Raw genomic sequence first — 18,964 nt, forward strand, 5'->3', positions numbered from 1 at the left:
CTGTTGTGGTTGTTGTAGACTAATTGTGACTTTTTATAAAACAAAACAAAACAAAAAAAACCGTTCATTCATTTATTTTGAGAGAGAAGCAAGCAGGGGAGGGGCAGAGAAAGAGAGGGAGAGAGAGAATCCTAAGCAGGCTCCTTGGTATCAGCATGGAGCCTAACATGGGACTTGATTCTACAAATGGTGAGATCATGACGTAAGCCAAAATCAGATGCTCAAACTACTGAGCCACCTGGGAGCCCCAAGTGTGACTCTTTGTTTTGTTTTGTTTTGTTTTGTTTTAATGTTTATTTATGAGAGAGAGAATGAGTGGGGGTGGGGCAGAGAGAGAGAGAGACACAGAATCTGAAGAAGGTTCCAGGCTCTGAGCTGTCAGCACAGATTCCAATGTGGGGCTCGAATTCACGAGCCATGAGATCATGACCTGGGTCAAAGTTAAACGCTCAACCGACAGAGCCACCCAGGCATCCCCCAATTGTGACTTTTTATAAAATTTTGTATTTCTATATCATGCATTACTTTTATAAGTTAAATAATAAAAAGAGCAAATGTTACTTTGTATTATTAAAAAATAAAACTTGCTGGGGCACCTGGCTGGCTCTTAGTAGAGCATGCAGCTCTTGGTCTTGGGGTCATGAGTTAAAGCCCCACAGTAGTTGTAAAGATTACTAAAAAACATGTAAATAAACTTCTAAAAAATAGAACTTGGCCTCTTGTATAGCATCTCATTCCTTTTGTTTTGTTTTGTTTTGTTTTTTGAAAGAGTGGGGGAGGGGCAGAGAGAAAGAGAATCCAAGCAGGCTCTGCAATGTCAGCATGGAGCCTGATGCAGGGCTGGAACTCACAAACCACAAGATCATGGCCCAAGCTGAAATCAAGAATCAGACTCTCAAGCCACTGAGCTACCCAGGTGACCCCCATTCCATGTTTTGAAAACTCTAATTGAGGGGCACCTGGGTGGCTTAGTTGGCTAAGTGACGATTTTGGCTCAAGTTATATTTTTCTTATGGAAAAGCATTATTCTGGAAAATGCCTTCCTGAAACAAAGACTTATCATCATCTGAAAAACTTTCTGTATTTTCCTGGGATTTTATTATCCTGTGTGTTCCCTTCCAAAGTCCAACTCTGAGAGAGAAATTTCATTAGTCAGTTTTTCCTGAAGTGCTGAATTGTAACAAACATTGATAACGCTCTTAGGTCCATAGTTTGATCTTTAGATGACATGAGGAGCATTCACTATATGAAACATTCCATGGTTTATGTGACCAAGCAAAATTGCAGAAGCACATTTAAAGTTTCTACTTAGAAGTGTACGGTATTTCCACCAAGGCTCTCTTCACCATGCCAGACATCACTGAGACAGGAAAGTATACTCCCACAGCAAGGGAGCGCTAGGTTTCAGAGCTGGGGATAGAAAATGGGTATCTGCTGGAAAGAGTACAGTCTACCACAGTCTGCCATCTTGGTCTTAAATATTAACTTTCCTTGTGCATGTAAAAGGCACAACATTGCCCAAGGACATAAAGTTAATAGCGTCATCCAGTCATAACAGTTTCCAAGTTCAGGATCTCTTGATAGTCTTTCCCATCAGGTCCAGATGTGACTTTTCATGATCTGGAGATCTATAAACTGAAAAGACAAATTCTTTTGTTTCGCAGTCAGCAAACAATAGTGGACAAGGTTGGCGATTCTGAAATCCTGCTTGGCAAATGATAGGAGGTGCTCCTTCCTAAGGAGAGGGAACATGTTTTGATTAGGCTTTTGTGCTGCTCACTGGAAGAAGTTCCTTTCTTGACTCTGCCCTTTGCTGTGTTCTCCCTTTGCATTACTAACATTGGCCATATGTGAAGAGGGCATTAGAGAGTGTCCTGAACAGCTTTCTCAGTTGGGGATTTAAATATTTTACTTTTACATCTGTCAGTCTTTAAATTTGGACCAGTGGTTTTTTTTTTTTTTAAGTTTGTTTATTTTGAGAGAGAGAGCAAGTTGGGTAGGAGCAGAGAGAGGGAGAGACAGAGAGTCCCAAGGAGGCTCTGCACTGTCTGAGCAGAGCCCAATGGGGGCTCGTACTCACAAAGTGTTAGATCATGACCTGAACCGAAGTCAGACTCTTAACCGACTGAGCCACCCAGGTACCCAGTGCTTTTGTTAATGTAGATTTTAAATGTGGTTGGTGGTGGTCATAGTTGTTTTGGTTGGTTGGTTGATCCGTGTTAAAGAGCAGCAAACTGTGGCTTACCAGCTGCCTGTTTTTGTAAATAAAGTTTTATTGGAACAAAGCTATGCCCATAGATTTACATATTATCTCTGGTTGTTTTCCCTCTACACTGGCTTAATAATTGAACCAAGTAGCTGCAAGAGATTATATGTCTGGCACCCTATTTTTCTTACAGTCGACTGACTTAAAGAAACCTGTTGACCTGCAGACCATTTTCTATTAGATTTGTCTGATTGCTTCCGAGTAGTTTATGTAGCTTGTTTGACCTCTGTATTCCTTTAAACTAAAACTTAGATCTGCTTTACTAAATGTAGTTTCAATTTTTTTTGTAGTTTCAAACTTTTTTTTAAAAAATTTTAATGTTTTTATTTTTGAGACAGAGACAGAGCATGAGCAGGGGAGGGGCAGAGAGAGAGGAAGACACAGAATCTGAAGCAGGCTCCAGGCTCTGAGCTGTCAGCACAGAGCCCAACGCGGGGCTCAAACTCACAGACCATGAGATCATGACCTGAGCTGAAGTTGGATGCTTAACCAACTGAGCCACCCAGGCGTCTCTCAAACTTTTTTATCAAGAAAAATTACAGTTGTGACTAGGTACTTCATATTGCATTACATCAGAAGGCTGTTATTCATGGTTTTGCCTAAGAGATCTACAGCCAGTATCAGGAACAGGGTATACCATACAAGAAAGGAGTCAAAGGCCCAGAGATAGTAACGTTAAGAACATACATAATCAAGGGAGACCTGGATGGTTCAGTCAGTTGAGCATCCAATTCTTGATATCAGCTGAGGTAGTGATCTTGCAGTCATGAGGTTGAGCCCTATGTTGGCTCCACGTGCAGGCCATGGGGCCTGCTTAGGATTCTCTGTCTCCCTCTCTCTCTGCTCCTCCCCTGCTCACACTCACTCTCTCTCTCTCTCTCTCTCTCTCTCTCTCTCAAGATAAATAAACATAAAAAAAAAAAAGGAAGAAGATAGTCAAATAATAGAATTGAGGGTGTAGACAAAAATCAGAGAGTCTGAATGGGGTAAGTAATCAAATGATCTGATTACAGATCTGATGGTGGCTGATAGAAACCGAGTGGCAGTAGGAAGAGAAGACAGGATTTGGGGGTTAAGGCAATTTGCTCCCTTCACTTTAACTACTTTATCATCTTCATCCTAGAATTAATCCAGAAGGGAGCTGGATGAGAATTCTGTGAAGGAGTATGAATGTCAACACTTAGAAATGAATCCACAGTAGGGGGCGCCTGGGTGGCTCAGTCAGTTAAGTGTTCAACTTCAGCTCAGGTCAGGATCTCATGTTTCCTGGGGTTCAAGCCCCACCTCCTGCTTTGAATTCTATGTCTCTCTCTGCCCCTCCCCCGCTTGCACTCTGTCTCCCAAAAATCAACAAACATTAAAAAAATAATATAAATAAATAAATGAGCCCACATTAGAGAAAAGTCATTATTTTCCTGACTCCCCCAAACAAAATCCATACCAATGTGACCAATAATTTGTACTGCATTTGACATTTTCTGAATTTGTCACCAAGTATTCCCAGGAAACTGTTGTGTATGTGAGGAATTGGAAAGTTTATTTTTTTAATGTTTATTTCTGAGAGAGAGCACAAGTGGGGGAGGAGTAGAGAGGGAGGGAGACATAGAATCTAAAGGAGACTCCAGACTCGGAGCTGTTAGTGCACAGCCTGACGCAAGCCTTGAACCCCTGAGCCATGAGATCACAACCTCGGCCAAAGTTGGATGCCCAACCAACTGAGCTACCCAGGTGTCCTGGAAAGTTTATTTTTAAAACTTTTTTTAAATAAAAATTTTTAATGTTTATATTTATTTATTTATTTACTTACTTACTTACTTAATTTATTCATTTACATGAGCAGGGAGGGCAGAGAGGGAGACACAATCCGAAGCAGACTCCAGGCCCCAAACTGTCAGCACAGAGCCCAATGCGGGGTTTGGACCCACAAACCATGAGATAATGACCCGAGCTGAAGTCGACGCTTAATTGACAGAGCCACCCAGGTGCCCCTGGAAAGTTTATTTTTTAATAAAGGCTCTAAATCATGGCACTTCTTTGTCCATATTCATTTCTTAAACACAGTCATAAAGGAAAATGAAAAATGTTTATTTATAAAAGTAACCCAGAAAGTCTGTGTCTTTTAAACGACTTCAGAATGAGAATCTGATGTAGATATTTACATAGAAACTTGCTTTTTCTCTCTGTACTAGAAATCTAAGCTTCTGCTGCTTTTGAGCTTTCTACCTGTATTGAGGTCATTGGCAAAGTTGTAAGATGGTTAAAGTGTACAACATGATTTGATATACATCGTGAAGAGATTCCCACAGTTGGGTTAACACATTACCCCACATATTTACCTTTTTTTTTTTTTTTTTTTTGGTGAGAACATTTGAAGTTCTACTTAGCAAATTTCAGTTACACAATACAGTATTACCTACTATAGTCACCACTTTTGAGCTTTAAGAACACAGTATCTGGTTTCATCAGTGGTGACTTACAACAATTTTTTAAAATAAAGTTTATTTGTTTTGAGAGAGAGGGAGAGAATCCCAAGCAGGCTCCACCCTGTCAGTGCAGACCCTGATGTAGGGCTCCATCTCACAAACCATGAGATCATGACCTGAGCCAAAGTCAAGACATGGATGCGTAACCAACTGAGCCACCCAGGTGCCCCAAAACAAATTTTTTTTGGCCTAGGCTTTATTTTTATTTTTATTGGATTTAGGTTCACTGCAAAATTGAGAGAAAATAGAGTTCCTATATACTTACTGCTCCTACACATTCACAGCCTTACCCACTAACACCATTCCTTGTAGCCTGGTATGTTTGTTACAACTGAACCTATATTAACATGTCATTATCCCTCAAAGGTGGTACATTGTATGGATTTTAACATGTATAATGACACATACTTATATTATGGTATCATAGAAGAGTTTCACTGTCCTAAAAACCATTGTGCTCTGCCTATTTGTCCCTGGCAATCAATTATCCTGTTACTGTCTCCATAATTTTGCCTTTTCCAAAATGTCATATAGTTGGAGTCATTCAGTATGTAAGTTTTCAAATACCATCTTTTGATCCCACCAATGATGTGTGTGAGTGCCTCTTTCCCTACAGCTGCCCCAGAATGTGTTACCCAAATTGTGTATGTTGACCAGTTGGATGGGTGAAACTAGTGTTTCAGCATAGTTTAAATTTTATTAGAAGGGCCCATTTTGGCGCTTGGTAAAGTATTTTTAAAACTCTTCCCAGATTCAGAAGCCGCCAACCTAGGTCATCAAAACAAATTTATCACTGTGCTTGAAGTCGTTTATGGCTACATTACCTACAAAATTATGTTAAATGGCCACAACATATTGTGTATCAGAAATTATAACAACATAAAAATTAATGTTCACAAAATTTCATGTAATTTTGAGGGAATGATATTGAAGAGTTATGTTTAGTCAGTTAAGTGTCTGACTTTGGCTCAGGTCATGGTATCACTGCTGGTGGGTTCAAGCCCACCCCTCCACAGCTGGTGGGGATCTGTGCTGGCAGCTCAGAACCTGGAGCTGCTTTGGAGTCTAACTCCCTCTCTCTCTGCCCCTCCCCCGCTCACACTCTGTCTCTCTCTCTCTCTCTGAAAAATAAACAACAAAAAAAAAAATTAAAAAAGAAAAATGAACTTTTGAGTTCTCATACTGGAATCAGGCGGCAGTTTAATATCAGGACTAATGGCAGAGAAAACAAGACCGTATCAAGTAACGCCAGTAAGGCAGAGAGTAAGAGGTAGCCTTGTATAGACTTCGAAATGCCTACTCTTTCTGAGCTTGCCACTAACTCCCAAGTTTAACGAACTCGTTAGTTTTAGGATGCCACATGACTTTGTATTACCTATTTGGTTTCAGGCTAAATTTTGGATTCCACTTAAAATAGAAACTGGCTATCTGTAAAGGAAATGGCCCTAGTTTACTCATAACCCGATGAGCAAAACAAACCCAACACCACAAACCTTCGCGGGCAAAACAAAACAATGGAAAGCACGTGGGGCAGTTCCTAGGCGTGAATTGAGGCGGGGCGGGTCGGCGCCCAACGTGGGCTGGCTACGCAGTGGAGGAGGATCCGGCGCGAGCGCACGCTCGCCCCTCCTCCATGACGCCACAGGCAGGCCCCGCCCCCCAGCTGCCGTGGTCTCCTGTTATCTCTGCGGCTAGCAAGCGCCCCGGAAGCTGCCCCATCTCGGGGTCATGATGGGCAGCAAGATGGCGTCTGCCAGCAGGGTCGTTCAGGTAAGGAAATTTGGTCACTTTTGCGCACCGTGGGCGGTAGGGATGGTGCTGATTGTAGCAAAGGCGCTGGGAAGAAAAGGCGGTGGCGGAGGCTGCGCGGTGACCGCGGCCCTGGGTAGGGCCAGCGGCACCGCCCGAGGATATGTGTGAAAATTGGACCTAGAACCCAATGAGTCGGGCAATGAGCCGGAGACCAAAGCCGAGGGTTCGAGTCAGGCCGCGGGAGTGCTGTGTGAGCACGTAGGCAAAGAGCTGCTGCGCGGTCCCCAGACTGTATCCTGCCAGGACCTCAGTAGCCCTCTTAGAGGAGTCTGTGGGCTAGGCTGCCCTGGCAATAGTCTCGGCCAATCGGCGTCTAGTATTGTCTGCGGTGTCCCGCATCAACCAATCGGAAGGAAGGCGGTAACGGCGCGTGGAAGGAAGCGAACCGTGCATCTGACCCGGTGTCCCTTCAAGGTCTTGGGAATGGCCAGAGAACTGGCCCCGCGGGCGGAGTCCTCACCCCAGGCGTATTCTCCCTCACCAATCCGAGCGTCTGGTTACAGGCTGGATGGGGACAATTGGAGGGGGGGAAATATATATTATTTGTTTGTAATACATGTTTTGTTATTACCCAAGTTTTTTGTTTTTATTTTTGTTTTGCCCTGAGTTTGTATTGGTAGCTAGAGGAACTTTGTTAATCCACACATCAATAATTAACTCCTGGTAGCTTTTGTATTTGCTTCTTCAGTTGTGGTCGCTAACTTAAATAGGACAGGTAAAGTTGGTATATAAAGGGACACAACCTCCACTTTTGTGGCTGTTTTACACAATCTCTTTTAAATTCTGGAAGTGTACTGTATGGTTTTTAACTTCGATATAAGAAATGCATTTCCCTTTGTACAAATACATGTCTTAAAAAGACCTTTTCTTAAAGTTGTTTCAGTCAGAAAGATAATCTTAGATCCTAGCCTTTGGTCCCATTGCATAATGATTCTATTACTCATTCAGTAGGTAGATATTAAGCATTAACTAATTAAAGATAATATGAGGATTAGGAGAACATTGGGCAAAGAACTGGTTGGTATCCGTAATGTATAACCATACATGTTCATAATACATAGCTCAATTTTAAAATGGGTTAAAAAGTTGAAATGGCACAAAAGAAGATACACGAGTCTGTGAAAAGATGTGGAACTTCATTGCTTACCAGGAAAATACCAATTAAAACCAGGAAGTACTACTACATCTACCAAAATTATTCAGAGTTTAAAAACTGTCAGTACCAAAAGTACTGATGACAGTGTGAAGCATCTGAAACCCTCATCCATTGTTGTTAGGGGTATAAATGGAATAGCCACTCTGGAAAACTTCTGTTAGTCTCCAGTAATTAAATATAGCTTCCCTATGATGCAGTTTTACTTATAGGTTTATACCCAAGAGAAATGAGTGCGTATACCTACAAAGAGACTTAGATAAAAATGTCTGTAGCCACTTTATGCCATAATGACCCCCAAACCAGAAAAAATCCAAATGTCCATTAGGAGGATAAACAGATTGCAGTAGATTTATTAAAATGGAATAGTACACAGTAATGAGCTACTAACTACTGATAAGGAAGAAAAAAAGATACTGTGAGATGCGCAGTAAGGAATGGTCTGTCTTCCTCTAACAGAGCTGCAAAGACTTGTACTCATATTCATAATACAAAGTGGTTTTTGCTAACATTATGCAATAATTACATATAACCTTAGCAAAATTTATTGAGTACTTCTGTGTCACGTCTGTACTCAGTGCTGAGACTATAGCACCAACAAGCCAGACATGGTGCCTCCATAGAACTTAGAATTTGGCTCTTAATTCATACCTTAAAGAAAGAGTAGTATTTCAGCAAACTGGCACAAACTGATGGGAATTCATAAGGCATGGTGTCAATATTAAGTAGAGAAATTTGGCTTGACTATAAGGTATTCAGAAATAATTTTAGTAGAATAAGTTATAGGGGCGCCTGGGTGGCTCAAACTTTCTCTCACAGGCAAATCCCTGGTTCCTCCAAACATCGCTGTAACTATATGTACTCATTTGCTGAGTCCTACAATAGATTCAAAATGGTTTCAAAATTGCTATATTTATACAGCTACCAACACCAACATATTAAGTAAAAAGTTCAAGTTTTCTTAGTACTGTATTTATTATTATCATTGCCTTTAGATGACAGTACAGAGTATAAGTACTATGAAAGTTATTTGGATTAGTTCCTTTTTTCCCCCCTTAGTTATGTTACCCAACTGATACACTGGTAGAGTTGCTTCTTTGGGGGTGCCTGGGTGGTCCAGTTGGTTAAGTGCCGACTTTGGCTCAGGTCGTGGTCTCAAGGTTCGTGAGTCTGAGCCTCACATCAGACTCACTGACAGTGTAGAACCTGCTTTGGATCCTTTATCTCCCTCTCTCTCCGCCTGTCTTCTGCACGCACACCTGTGCAAGCACCTGCACACACACTGTCTCTCTCCCTCAAACATTTAAAAAAAAGGAATTGCTTCTTTGTGTTTACATTTAGAGTCTAAAAATTTTTTTAATGTTTGTTTATTTTTGAGAGAGAGAGGAAAAGTGAGTGGGGCAGGGGCAGAGAGAGGGAGACAGGATCTTAAGTGGTTCTGTGCTGACAGCAGAGAGCCTGATGTGGGGCTCGAACTCTCAAAGCATGAGATTATGACTGGAGCCAAAGTCAGACACTTAACCAATTGAGCAATCCACATAACCCTACGTTTAGAATTCAAAAGCATATTTTGGGGCGCCTCCATGGCTCAGTCATTTGAACGTCCAGCTTTGGCTCAGGTCATGATCTCATGGTTCATGAGTTTGAACCCCACGTCTCTGTGCTGACAGCTGAGCCTGGAGCCTGCTTCAGATTCTGTGTCTCTCTCTCTCCCTCTCCAATTCATGCTCTATCTCTGTCTCTCTCTCTTTCACAAATGAATAAACATTTAAAAAAAATTTTTTTTAAGTAAATATTAAGGTGTCTGGGTGGCTCAGTCAGTTAAACGTCCAGTTCTTTATCTCAGCTCAAGTGTTGATCTCAGGGTCATGGGTTCAGGCTCTGCACTGAGCCTGAAGCCTACTTAAAAAAAATTTTTTTTAAATTTAAAATAAATAAAAAGCAGATTCTGAGAGAGGAAAATTTGAGCATAAGTTAAGTATTAGATGATATTAAAAAATTATTTTTAATTTATTGTGGTAAAATGTGTAGAGATTATGGTTTGACAAAAATCTTTTTATGTTAGTGATACATATGGAAGGTATTAACAGGTTAGAGGAGAGGGTTGGGATTTGTTTAATGGAGGAAGGGGTGATGAATTAAGATTGTCTCTATTGCTGTTGAAATTGTGTAATGTGTTTATCAGGGTTTATTTCATTTTTTGTTTATTAGGGTTTATTACAGTATATTACAGTTTATTACTGGCTCTACTCATATATTTAGGAAGATGCCTTTTAAAAAAGGGGACGCCAGGGGCACCTAGCAGCTCAGTCAGTTAAGCATCCAGTTCTTGACTTCAGTTTAGGTTGTGATCTTGCAGTTCATGGGTTTGAGCCCCAAGTCTGGCTCTTTGTCCACATTGAGTAGATTGCTTGGGATTCTCTCTCTCCCTCCCTCTCCTGCTCCCCTGCTTTCTCATATGCATGTGCTCTGTCTCAAAATTAATAAATAAACTTAAAAAAAAAAAAAAACCAAAGAGGACACCAGTCTGGAAATTTAATCTATAAGGGCATATTATGTCATATTTTTAAGTGTGCGTAAGCATTGTTGAAATGGATTTTTCTCTCGTGTACGTATCATTGTTTAAGTGTGTGTATACATACTCACATACCTATACAGTTAGTCCTGTCTTACAAATGGTCTCTGTTCACACTTGGCAAATGTTTCCTCAACATTTACTGCATACCTGGTAGTACTGCAGAAGTGCTAGTTCTCTGACTCTGCCTTTTGCAGGAGATTAGCTGTCCTCTAATCATTGGCTTATTGATCTAGGAACAGAAAAGTACTTCAGAATACCTGGAGTAAAAGATGCAGAAGACAGAGGTGAGAAGTGAGGCTGGAGAGGGAGGGAGAGGCAGATCAGGATGGGCCTAGTGAATGCCAAATATGAGCTTGAAGTTTATCCTGAAAGCTGTTGAACATTTTTAAAGCTTTTAAATGGGGTGTTGATAGCGTATGGATAGAACATTCTTTGAAGAAGATTGGCTGTGAAAAGGAAGAAATAGTTACTAGAGGGAGAATTGGGTTTCATTTTTGTTTTGTTTTGAGAGAGAGAATGTGTATGAGCAGAGAAGAGAGAGAGGGAGAATCCTAAGCAGTCTTCTTGCCCAGCATGGAGCCGGACATGGGGCTCAGTTTCACAGATTGACACACAGTGTGACATTAGAGTTTTGTTTTTTACCATTAGACTGGACCGTGAACTTATGCTGAGGGAGACAACTCTATTCCAGCATTTTCTCACAGGAGCACAATTATAGTGGGGTTTTCAGGCCAGTCCCAACAAGCCTATTTATTTCCGTATTCATATGAAATGTATATTATGTAGTGGGGTGCCTGGGTGGCTCAGTTGGTTGGGTGTCCTACTTTGGCTCAGGTCATGATCTCACAGTTCGTGAGTTCAACCCCCGCGTCAGGCTCTGTGCTGACAGCTCAGAGCCTGGAGCCTGCTTCAGCTTCTTTGTCTCCCTCTCTCTCTGCCCCTCCCCTGCTCTCACTCTGTCCCTCTCTAAAAAATAAACAAACATTAAAAAAAAATTTTAATGTATTATATAGTACATATATACAAATATTTTGGAGATAAACATACAGCTCAATATCACTAGTTACAGAGCAACTTCTAGATTACTTTAGTTGAAAATAGTACTGTTCATTAGAGTCTTAGCATTGTATATTCAGAAAATTTCATGCTGAAAGGTCCATTTAAGTTTCTCTCTAGCAGGGGTGCCTAGGTGGCTCAGTTAAGCATCTGACTTTGATTTCAGCTCAGATCATGATCTCTTGGTTTGTGAGATTGAGCCCCACGTCGGGCTGTGCACTGATAGCACAGGAGGGCCTGCTTGGGATTCTCTCTGTCCCTCCCATGCTCGTGCACTCTCTCTTTCTCAAAATAAACAAACTTAAAACAGGAAGTTCCTCTACAGCATTATCTAGAATTCTAGGGGTAAAACAGCAATACCCTGCAAGTATCTGGGTTTTTTTATTAATTTAATTTAATTTAATTTTTTAAATTTACACCCAAGTTAGTTAGCATATAGTGCAACAATGATCTCAGGGGTAGATTCTTTAATGCTCCTTACCCATTTAGCCCATCCCCCCTCCCACAACCCTTCCAGTAACCCTCTGTTTGTTCTCCATATTTAAGAGTATCTTATGTTTCATTCCCCTCCCTGTTTTTATATTATTTTTGCTTCCCTTCCCTTGTGTTCATCTGTTTTGTATCATAAATTCCTCATATTAATGAAGTCATATGGTACTTGTCTTTCTCTGAATAATTTCGCTTAGCATAATGCCCTCTAGTTTCATCCGTGTAGTTGCAAATGGCAAGATCTCATTCTTTTTGATTGCCGAGTAATAGTCTGTTGTATATATATGTACCACATCTTCTTTACCCATTCATCGATGGACATTTGGGCTCTTTCCATACTTTGGCTATTGTTGATAGTGCCGCTACAAACATTGGGATACATGTGCCCCTTTGAAACAGCATACCTGTATCCCTTGGATAAATGCTTACTAGTGCAGTTGCTGGATCATAGGGTAGTTCTATTTTTAATTTTTTGAGGAACTTCCATACTGTTTTTTCTTTTTTTTAGATGGGATTTTCTTTAAAAAATTTTTTTAATGCTTATTTATTTTTGACACACAGAGAGAGACAGCATGAGTGGGGAAGGGGCAGAGAGGGAGGGAGACACAGAATCCGAAGCAGACTCCAGGCTCTGAGCTGTAAGCACAGAGCCCGACACGGGGCTCAAACTCACACACATGACCTGAGTCGAAGTCGGACGCTCAAATGACTGAGCCACCCAGGAGCCCCAAGGAATCTCCAAACTGTTTTCCAGAGTGGCTGCACCAGCTTGCATTCCCACCAGCAGTGCAAAAGAGATCCTCTCTCCACATCCTCGCCAACATCTGTTGTTGCCTGACTTGTTAACGTTAGCCCTTCTGACGGGTGTGAGGTGGTATCTCGTTGTTTTGATTTATATTTCCCTGATGATGAGTGATGTTGAGCATTTTTTCATGTGTCAGTTGGCCATCTGGGTGTCTTCTCTGGTGAAGTGTCTGTTCATGTCTTTTGCGCATTTCTTCACTGGATGATTTGTTTTTTGGGTGTTGAGTTTGATAAGTTCTTTATAGATTTTGGATACTAACCCTTTATCTGATATATCATTTGCAAATATCTTCTTCCATTCTGTCATTTGCCTTTTAGTTTTGCTGATTGTTTCCTTCTCTGTGCAGAAGCTTTTTATTTTGATGAGGTCCCAGTAGTTCATTTTTGCTTTTGTTTCCCTTGCCTCCGGTGACATGGTGAGTAAGAAGTTGCTGAGGCCAAGATCAAAGAGGTTTTTGCCTGCTTTCTCCTCTCCTTGAGGATTTTGATGGCTTCCTGTCTTACATTGAGGTCTTTCATCCATTTTGAATTTATTTTTGTGTGTGGTGTAAGAAAGTGGTCCAGGTTCATTCTTCTGCATGTCGCTGTCCAGCTTTCCCAGCACCACTTGCTGAAGAGACTGTTTTTATTCCATTGGATATTCTTTCCTGCTTTGTCAAAGATTAGCTGCCCATACGTTTGTGGGTCTATTTCTGGGTTCTTTATTCTGTTCCAGTGATCTGAGTGTCTGTTCTTGTGCCAGTACCATACTGTCTTGATGATTACAGCTTTGTAATACAGCTTGAAGTCCGTGCAAATATCTGTTTTAAAATCAAGGGGTGCCTGGGTGGCTCAGTGTGACTTTGTCTCGGGTCATGATCTCGTAGTTTGTGAGTTCTAGCCCCACGTAGAGCTCTGTGCTGACAGCTCAGTGGGTGGAGCCTGCTTCATATTCTGTCTCCCTCTCTCTCTGCCCCTCCCCCACTCACACTCTATGTGTCTCTCTCTCTCAAAAAATAAACATTAAAATAAATTACAATAAATGAATGAATAAATAAAAATATTCGCAAATACGTGTTTCCATGGGTTTAGAAAAAAGATTAAAAGGGCCAACAAATGTTTAATCTGGTGAGCATGTGTTACTTTATAGTTGGAAAAAGCTTTTTTTTAATTACCTAATTTTCTTTCTTTTTCTTTCTTTCTTCCTTCCTTCCTTCCTTCCTTCCTTCCTTCCTTTCTTCCTTTCTTCCTTTCTTCCTTTCTTTTTTTTAAGTTTATTTATTTACTTAGCTCATGAGCAGGGGAGGGGTAGAGAGAGAGGGAGAGAGGGAATCCCAAGCAAGCTCTAGGCTGTCTGCACACGATCCCGCACACGATCCCATGAACTGTGAGATCATGACCTGAGCCAAAATCAAGAGTCGGACACTCAACTGACTGAGCCACCTAGTCACCCTAAATTAGCTAATTTTCAATATGCTTTTTATCCTGTTCTGCACTGCTAGATAATTGGCCGTGGTAGGAAAACAACATTCAATATAAGTCAGGACACTTCTAATTCTTACCCAGCAGCATATAACATAAATTATATGTCATACAACATAAAATCTGTGTCATCTTTTTTCATAGGGTTGTTTTGAGGTCAGTTGGTAGTATAGTAAAATGTCTTCTAATGTGTAAAGTCCAAAGGTATTATGAAGAGTAGATAAGATAAATTAAAAGTTCATAGACCAGCTTTCCTAGTTGGGGAAGAGTAAAATAGTAATATTCAAGTTGCTGTCAAATATTAAGTTATTTTGTTTTAACAAAGGTATCTATGAAGTTCAGTACATTGTTTTTTTATAGAGTTAATGAGTTTAGTGCTTCATCTTTTTTTTTTTTTCCATATATTTTATTTTTCCTTTAGGTAGTCAAGCCACATACTCCATTAATAAGGTTCCCTGACAGAAGAGACAATCCTAAACCCAATGGTAAGTTGTGTTTTAGACTTTTTAAAAATTAGGTACAGATATATTTATACGTGAATATTCTATTATAGGCATTATTTCACATTTTAAAATCAGGGAGACCATTATAGCTTAGATCAAAACAGTTTATTAAGTTGCACATGCAGAAATTAACTTCTTATTACCTCCATTTAAAAAGGTAGTGACTCAATAGAACATGTCTTTGAACTTTTTTTAAGAGTTTATTTTGAAGTAATCTCTACACCCACTGTGGGGCTTGAACTCACAACCCTGAGATCAAGAGTCACGTGCTACACCAACTGAACCAGCCAGGCACCCCTGTCTCTGAATTTTTTTGTTTTTAATGTTTTTTTATTTTTGAGACAGAGAGAGACAGAGCATGAACAGGGGAGGGGCAGAAAGAGAGGGAGACACAGAATCCAAAGCGGGCTCCAAGCTCTGAGCTGTCAGCACAGATCCCGACGCGGGGCTCGAACTCACAGACCGTGAGATCATGACCTGAGCCAAAGTCGGACACTTAACCGATGGAGCCATCCAGGCGCCCCTGTCTCTGAATTTTGAATAATATTGTGATTATACAGGGAAATTTTTGTTCTTTGTTTTCTTCTGTCCTTTATTTAAAAGATTCTCTCATGCTTACATTGGAGAGGTTGTGAGGCACAGTAGCCATTCTTATATTTTTCTCCCAGCTAACCTTTTCTTTCATTGACTGATATACTCATTCAGTCAGTAGATACAGACTGCCTTAGACCTGAGTAATCATTGATTATAAAGTAATTGAAGATTCTGAACAAGTCCTGTTTTCCCCTTATCCCTCACTTTTAGCAAATCCTTTGTCTCTGTTGTTTTTAATTAATTCCAGTATAGTTAACTTACAATGTACAATATATTCAACAATTCTATACATTACTCATTGATCATTATGATTGTCCCTGTTTTTATTATAAGATATTTAATCTTTAATTCAGGGAGGAGTGGAAGAAGTTTTATAGGGATATTTTTAATTTAACTTATTGTAACTTTTTTTTTTAATGTTTATTCATTTTTGAGAGAGAGAGAGAGACAGTGTGAGTGGGGGAGGGGCAGAGTGAGAAGGAGACAAAGAATCAAAGTAGGCTCCAGGCTCCTAGCTGTCAGCACAGAGCTCAACGCAGGGCTCGAACCCATGAACCGTAGGATCATGACCTGAGCCGATTTTGTAGGTTTAACCGACTGAGCCACCCAGATGCCCCTAACTTATTGTAACTCTTAAAGAATTAAGATATAGGTGATAAAGGGGGCACCTGAGTGGCTCAGGCAGTTACATATCTGACTTCAGCTCAGGTCATGATCTCATAGTTCATGATCTCAAGCCCCACATCGGGCTCTCTGCTATCAGCTCAGACCCCACTTCAGATCCTCTGTCCCCTCTCTCTCTGCCCCTCCCCTGCTCATGCACACCCCCCCCAAAATATATAAACATTAAAAAATATATAGGTGAATAAAGAAGTATAAAGGTATTGAGAAAACTTCTCTTCATATACCAACTTTCTTATTCCCTATTATATTACCTGTAAACACCACCATATGACAAAACTTAAGTGTGTAGATTATTCATATGGGTTATACTCTACTACCTAGAAATTTAATATTTTATAAACTTGTTCAGTTTAGTAATTCATTAACTTAAAGCTTCTTCCTTATTTGTTTTAAAAAGAACTTTTTGAAATTATTTATAGCTACCCAATTTATAGCTACTCAATAATACATTTTAGAATTATACCCAGCATTTGAAGAATGACTTGATTACTCAATAATAGATCATTCAAAATAGTATTTTAAGACACCTGAGCAATTTATTTCTCTAATTACATTTTTTTTCAGTATCAGAAGTTCTGAGATCAGCAGGACTACCATCTCACTCTTCTTCAATTTCACAGCATTCTAAGGGAAGTAAATCACCAGATTTGCTGATGCATCAGGGTCCTCCAGACACTGCAGAAATAATAAAAACATTACCTCAGAAATACAGAAGGAAGCTTGTGTCTCAAGAAGAAATGGAATTTATCCAAGTATGTCATCGCTCTTTATCATAGTACTGTGCAAAACACCTGAACATTTTTGGCTTTTGGAATTTCATATGCTTGTTCTTTCCATTCCTTGTCACAGTGGGTCCATAGCTAAGACCAAGATAGTCAGGTAGGACAGGGTTATGAGAAATAAACCATGTACAAGCGCTCAGTAAAAGTACCTGAAGGAATATATATGTAGAAGTATAATATGTTAAGTAGCAATAGCTATAACCACATGAAAAAAAGCTCAGTAGAGTCCTTGGTAATTTTTCAATGTGAAAGGCTTATGAGGCCAAGAAATTTGAGCATCACCAATCAAGGTCAACCTTGAGTTCCTTCCTGATCAGAAATTGTTTACAACATTGATACAAGTGCCTAAGAGCAATGAAAAACCGAAATTGTTATTGAACACCTGATGATCATTTGCTTAAAATGGTGTCAATTTATATAATGTCCATGAAAAGATTTCTTCTGTAAATTTAAACCTAATCTTTTTGCTTTATTTTTTCCTTTTCAGCGTGGAGGTCCGGAATAATCACTGACAGTGTGGCTGCTGTTTGCCTGTTTGCCATCAAAGGAATAGTCTTTACAATAAAGGACTTCCAAAGTGGCACATGAGAAGCTACATTAAACAACTTGAATAAATATTCTGTTAAAAAAAATGAAATAGAAAATTTAGATGGACACTTGTATCTCCTAATATATGTATGTTGGTCAGCTTCTCCACAAGCTTACCTAACTGTTTATATACTTATTAAAGTATACATTTTTAAATGTAGCCTATTAATTTACTCTTGATTATCAAGTATTATCAGTGTTGAGCTATTAAAAGCACACAAAATATAGTAAACTGTCATAGGTTTCCCATAATTTCACTTTTGTTTCAGTTTCCTTCCTTCCTTCCTTCCTTCCTCCCTCCCTCCCTCCCTCCCCTCCCCTCCCCTCCCCTCCCCAGCACATATGTAACTGGGGGAGTGGCAGAGGGAGAGAATCTTCAGCAGGCTCCAAGCTCTGTGGAGCCTGATGTGGGGCTCAGTCTCATGACCATGAAATCATGACCTGAGCCGAAATCAAGAGTCAGAAGTTTAACCTACTGAGCCACCCAGGCGCCCCTCAGTTTCTTTTTAAGACATGGAAAGATTTATCAGATAGAATTGCTGCTTTGGGGAAGTGATTTTCCTGAAGTTGGATGAGGATCAGTGAAAGAATGACTCCATTATTTGTTGTTAATTTTCTTTATATTTTTCCATTCACAAAATTACTGGAGTATAACTAGTTTAAAAACCATACCCTACACTAAATAATAAAAATACAGCCAAGGTAAAACAGGTGACTTTGTGGTAGTAAAACTGGGAGTTAATACAAAAGATTATTTGTAACCTACATTCAGAAGAAAATGAATATAACATAGAAACATATAACATTGAGTAGAAACTGCAACTTACTATGTTATTAGGGCTGTTAAGAAAGTCTTATTCTTTGATTTATTTTACTGTTTTGTCATCATGTGTGCAAAGTCTGATAACCACTAACTTTCTCAAACTTAATGTCTGAAAGCCTCTTAAAATCGACCTAGATATTTACCTTATTAAGGCAATTTATGAAACTTTAATAAGGTCTTAAAATGCTAAGGGTATGTATTATTGTGAAACTAAAGCCTCACAAAGCTAAATAAATTTTCTTCCATACCTTGAATGATTTCTAGAATATGCTTTAAAGAAGTCATCCTTAATAGTAAGGGTAGCTAGTGGGCAATAGACCGAGTCAAATTGTTGAGTATCGCTCAGTTGCCTGCCAATTAAGCTTTACTTTTTCTTTCTTTCTTCTTTTTTTTTTTTTCTTTTTATATTCCAGGGTTGTGGCCTAATATAAATATTGCCCATCTCAATTATCAAATATGAGACTGGTATTTGGTGGTAGCAATAAGCTATTCTGGTGATTCATAACATGATTCATGATTTTTTTTTAAATTTTTTTTTTTAACATTTTTATTTATTTTTGAGACAGAGAGAGACAGAGCATGAACGGGGGGAGGGCCAGAGAGAGAGGGAGACACAGAATCTGAAGCAGGCTCCAGGCTCTGAGCTGTCAGCACAGAGCCTGATGCGGGGCTCGAACTCACGGACCGTGAGATCGTGACCTGAGCGAAGTCGGACGCTCAATCGACTGAGCCACCCAGGCACCCCCATGATTTTTTTTTTTTAAACCTGTTTGGAAAGTTTTGTTAAAAAATATCACCATTCTCTTTTTTCTCTCTGTAATTTTTTCATTTCAGTAAAAGGAAGCCAAGGACAATTTTTTTTTTTTTTTTTTTTTTTGCTTTCAGAAA

At 39.7% G+C, this 18,964-nt stretch overlaps 1 protein-coding gene across 1 annotated transcript; it reads left to right on the forward strand.

Annotated features, from left to right (window-relative positions):
- Nucleotides 1-6,366: 6,366 nt before the first annotated feature.
- On the forward strand, nt 6,367-17,413 carry MRPS36 (mitochondrial ribosomal protein S36). Its single transcript, XM_047879343.1, has 4 exons — nt 6,367-6,519; nt 14,524-14,587; nt 16,448-16,635; nt 17,153-17,413. Exons 1-4 carry the CDS (start codon nt 6,478-6,480, stop codon nt 17,168-17,170), a joined length of 312 nt encoding a protein of 103 aa, XP_047735299.1. The 5' UTR covers nt 6,367-6,477; the 3' UTR covers nt 17,171-17,413.
- The last annotated feature ends 1,551 nt before the right edge of the window (nt 17,414-18,964 follow it).

This window comes from Prionailurus viverrinus, chromosome A1 (assembly GCF_022837055.1).
Source record: "Prionailurus viverrinus isolate Anna chromosome A1, UM_Priviv_1.0, whole genome shotgun sequence".
Lineage (NCBI taxonomy): Eukaryota > Metazoa > Chordata > Mammalia > Carnivora > Felidae > Prionailurus > Prionailurus viverrinus.

Excerpts from the sequence above, each read along its gene's own strand:
- MRPS36 (XM_047879343.1), top strand. The coding sequence starts at position 6,478 with ATGATGGGCAGCAAGATGGCGTCTGCCAGCAGGGTCGTTCAG. Across the intron at positions 6,520-14,523 it reads CTGCCAGCAGGGTCGTTCAG|GTAGTCAAGCCACATACTCC; the intron begins GTAAGGAAATTT and ends TTTTTCCTTTAG. Across the intron at positions 14,588-16,447 it reads AGACAATCCTAAACCCAATG|TATCAGAAGTTCTGAGATCA; the intron begins GTAAGTTGTGTT and ends ATTTTTTTTCAG.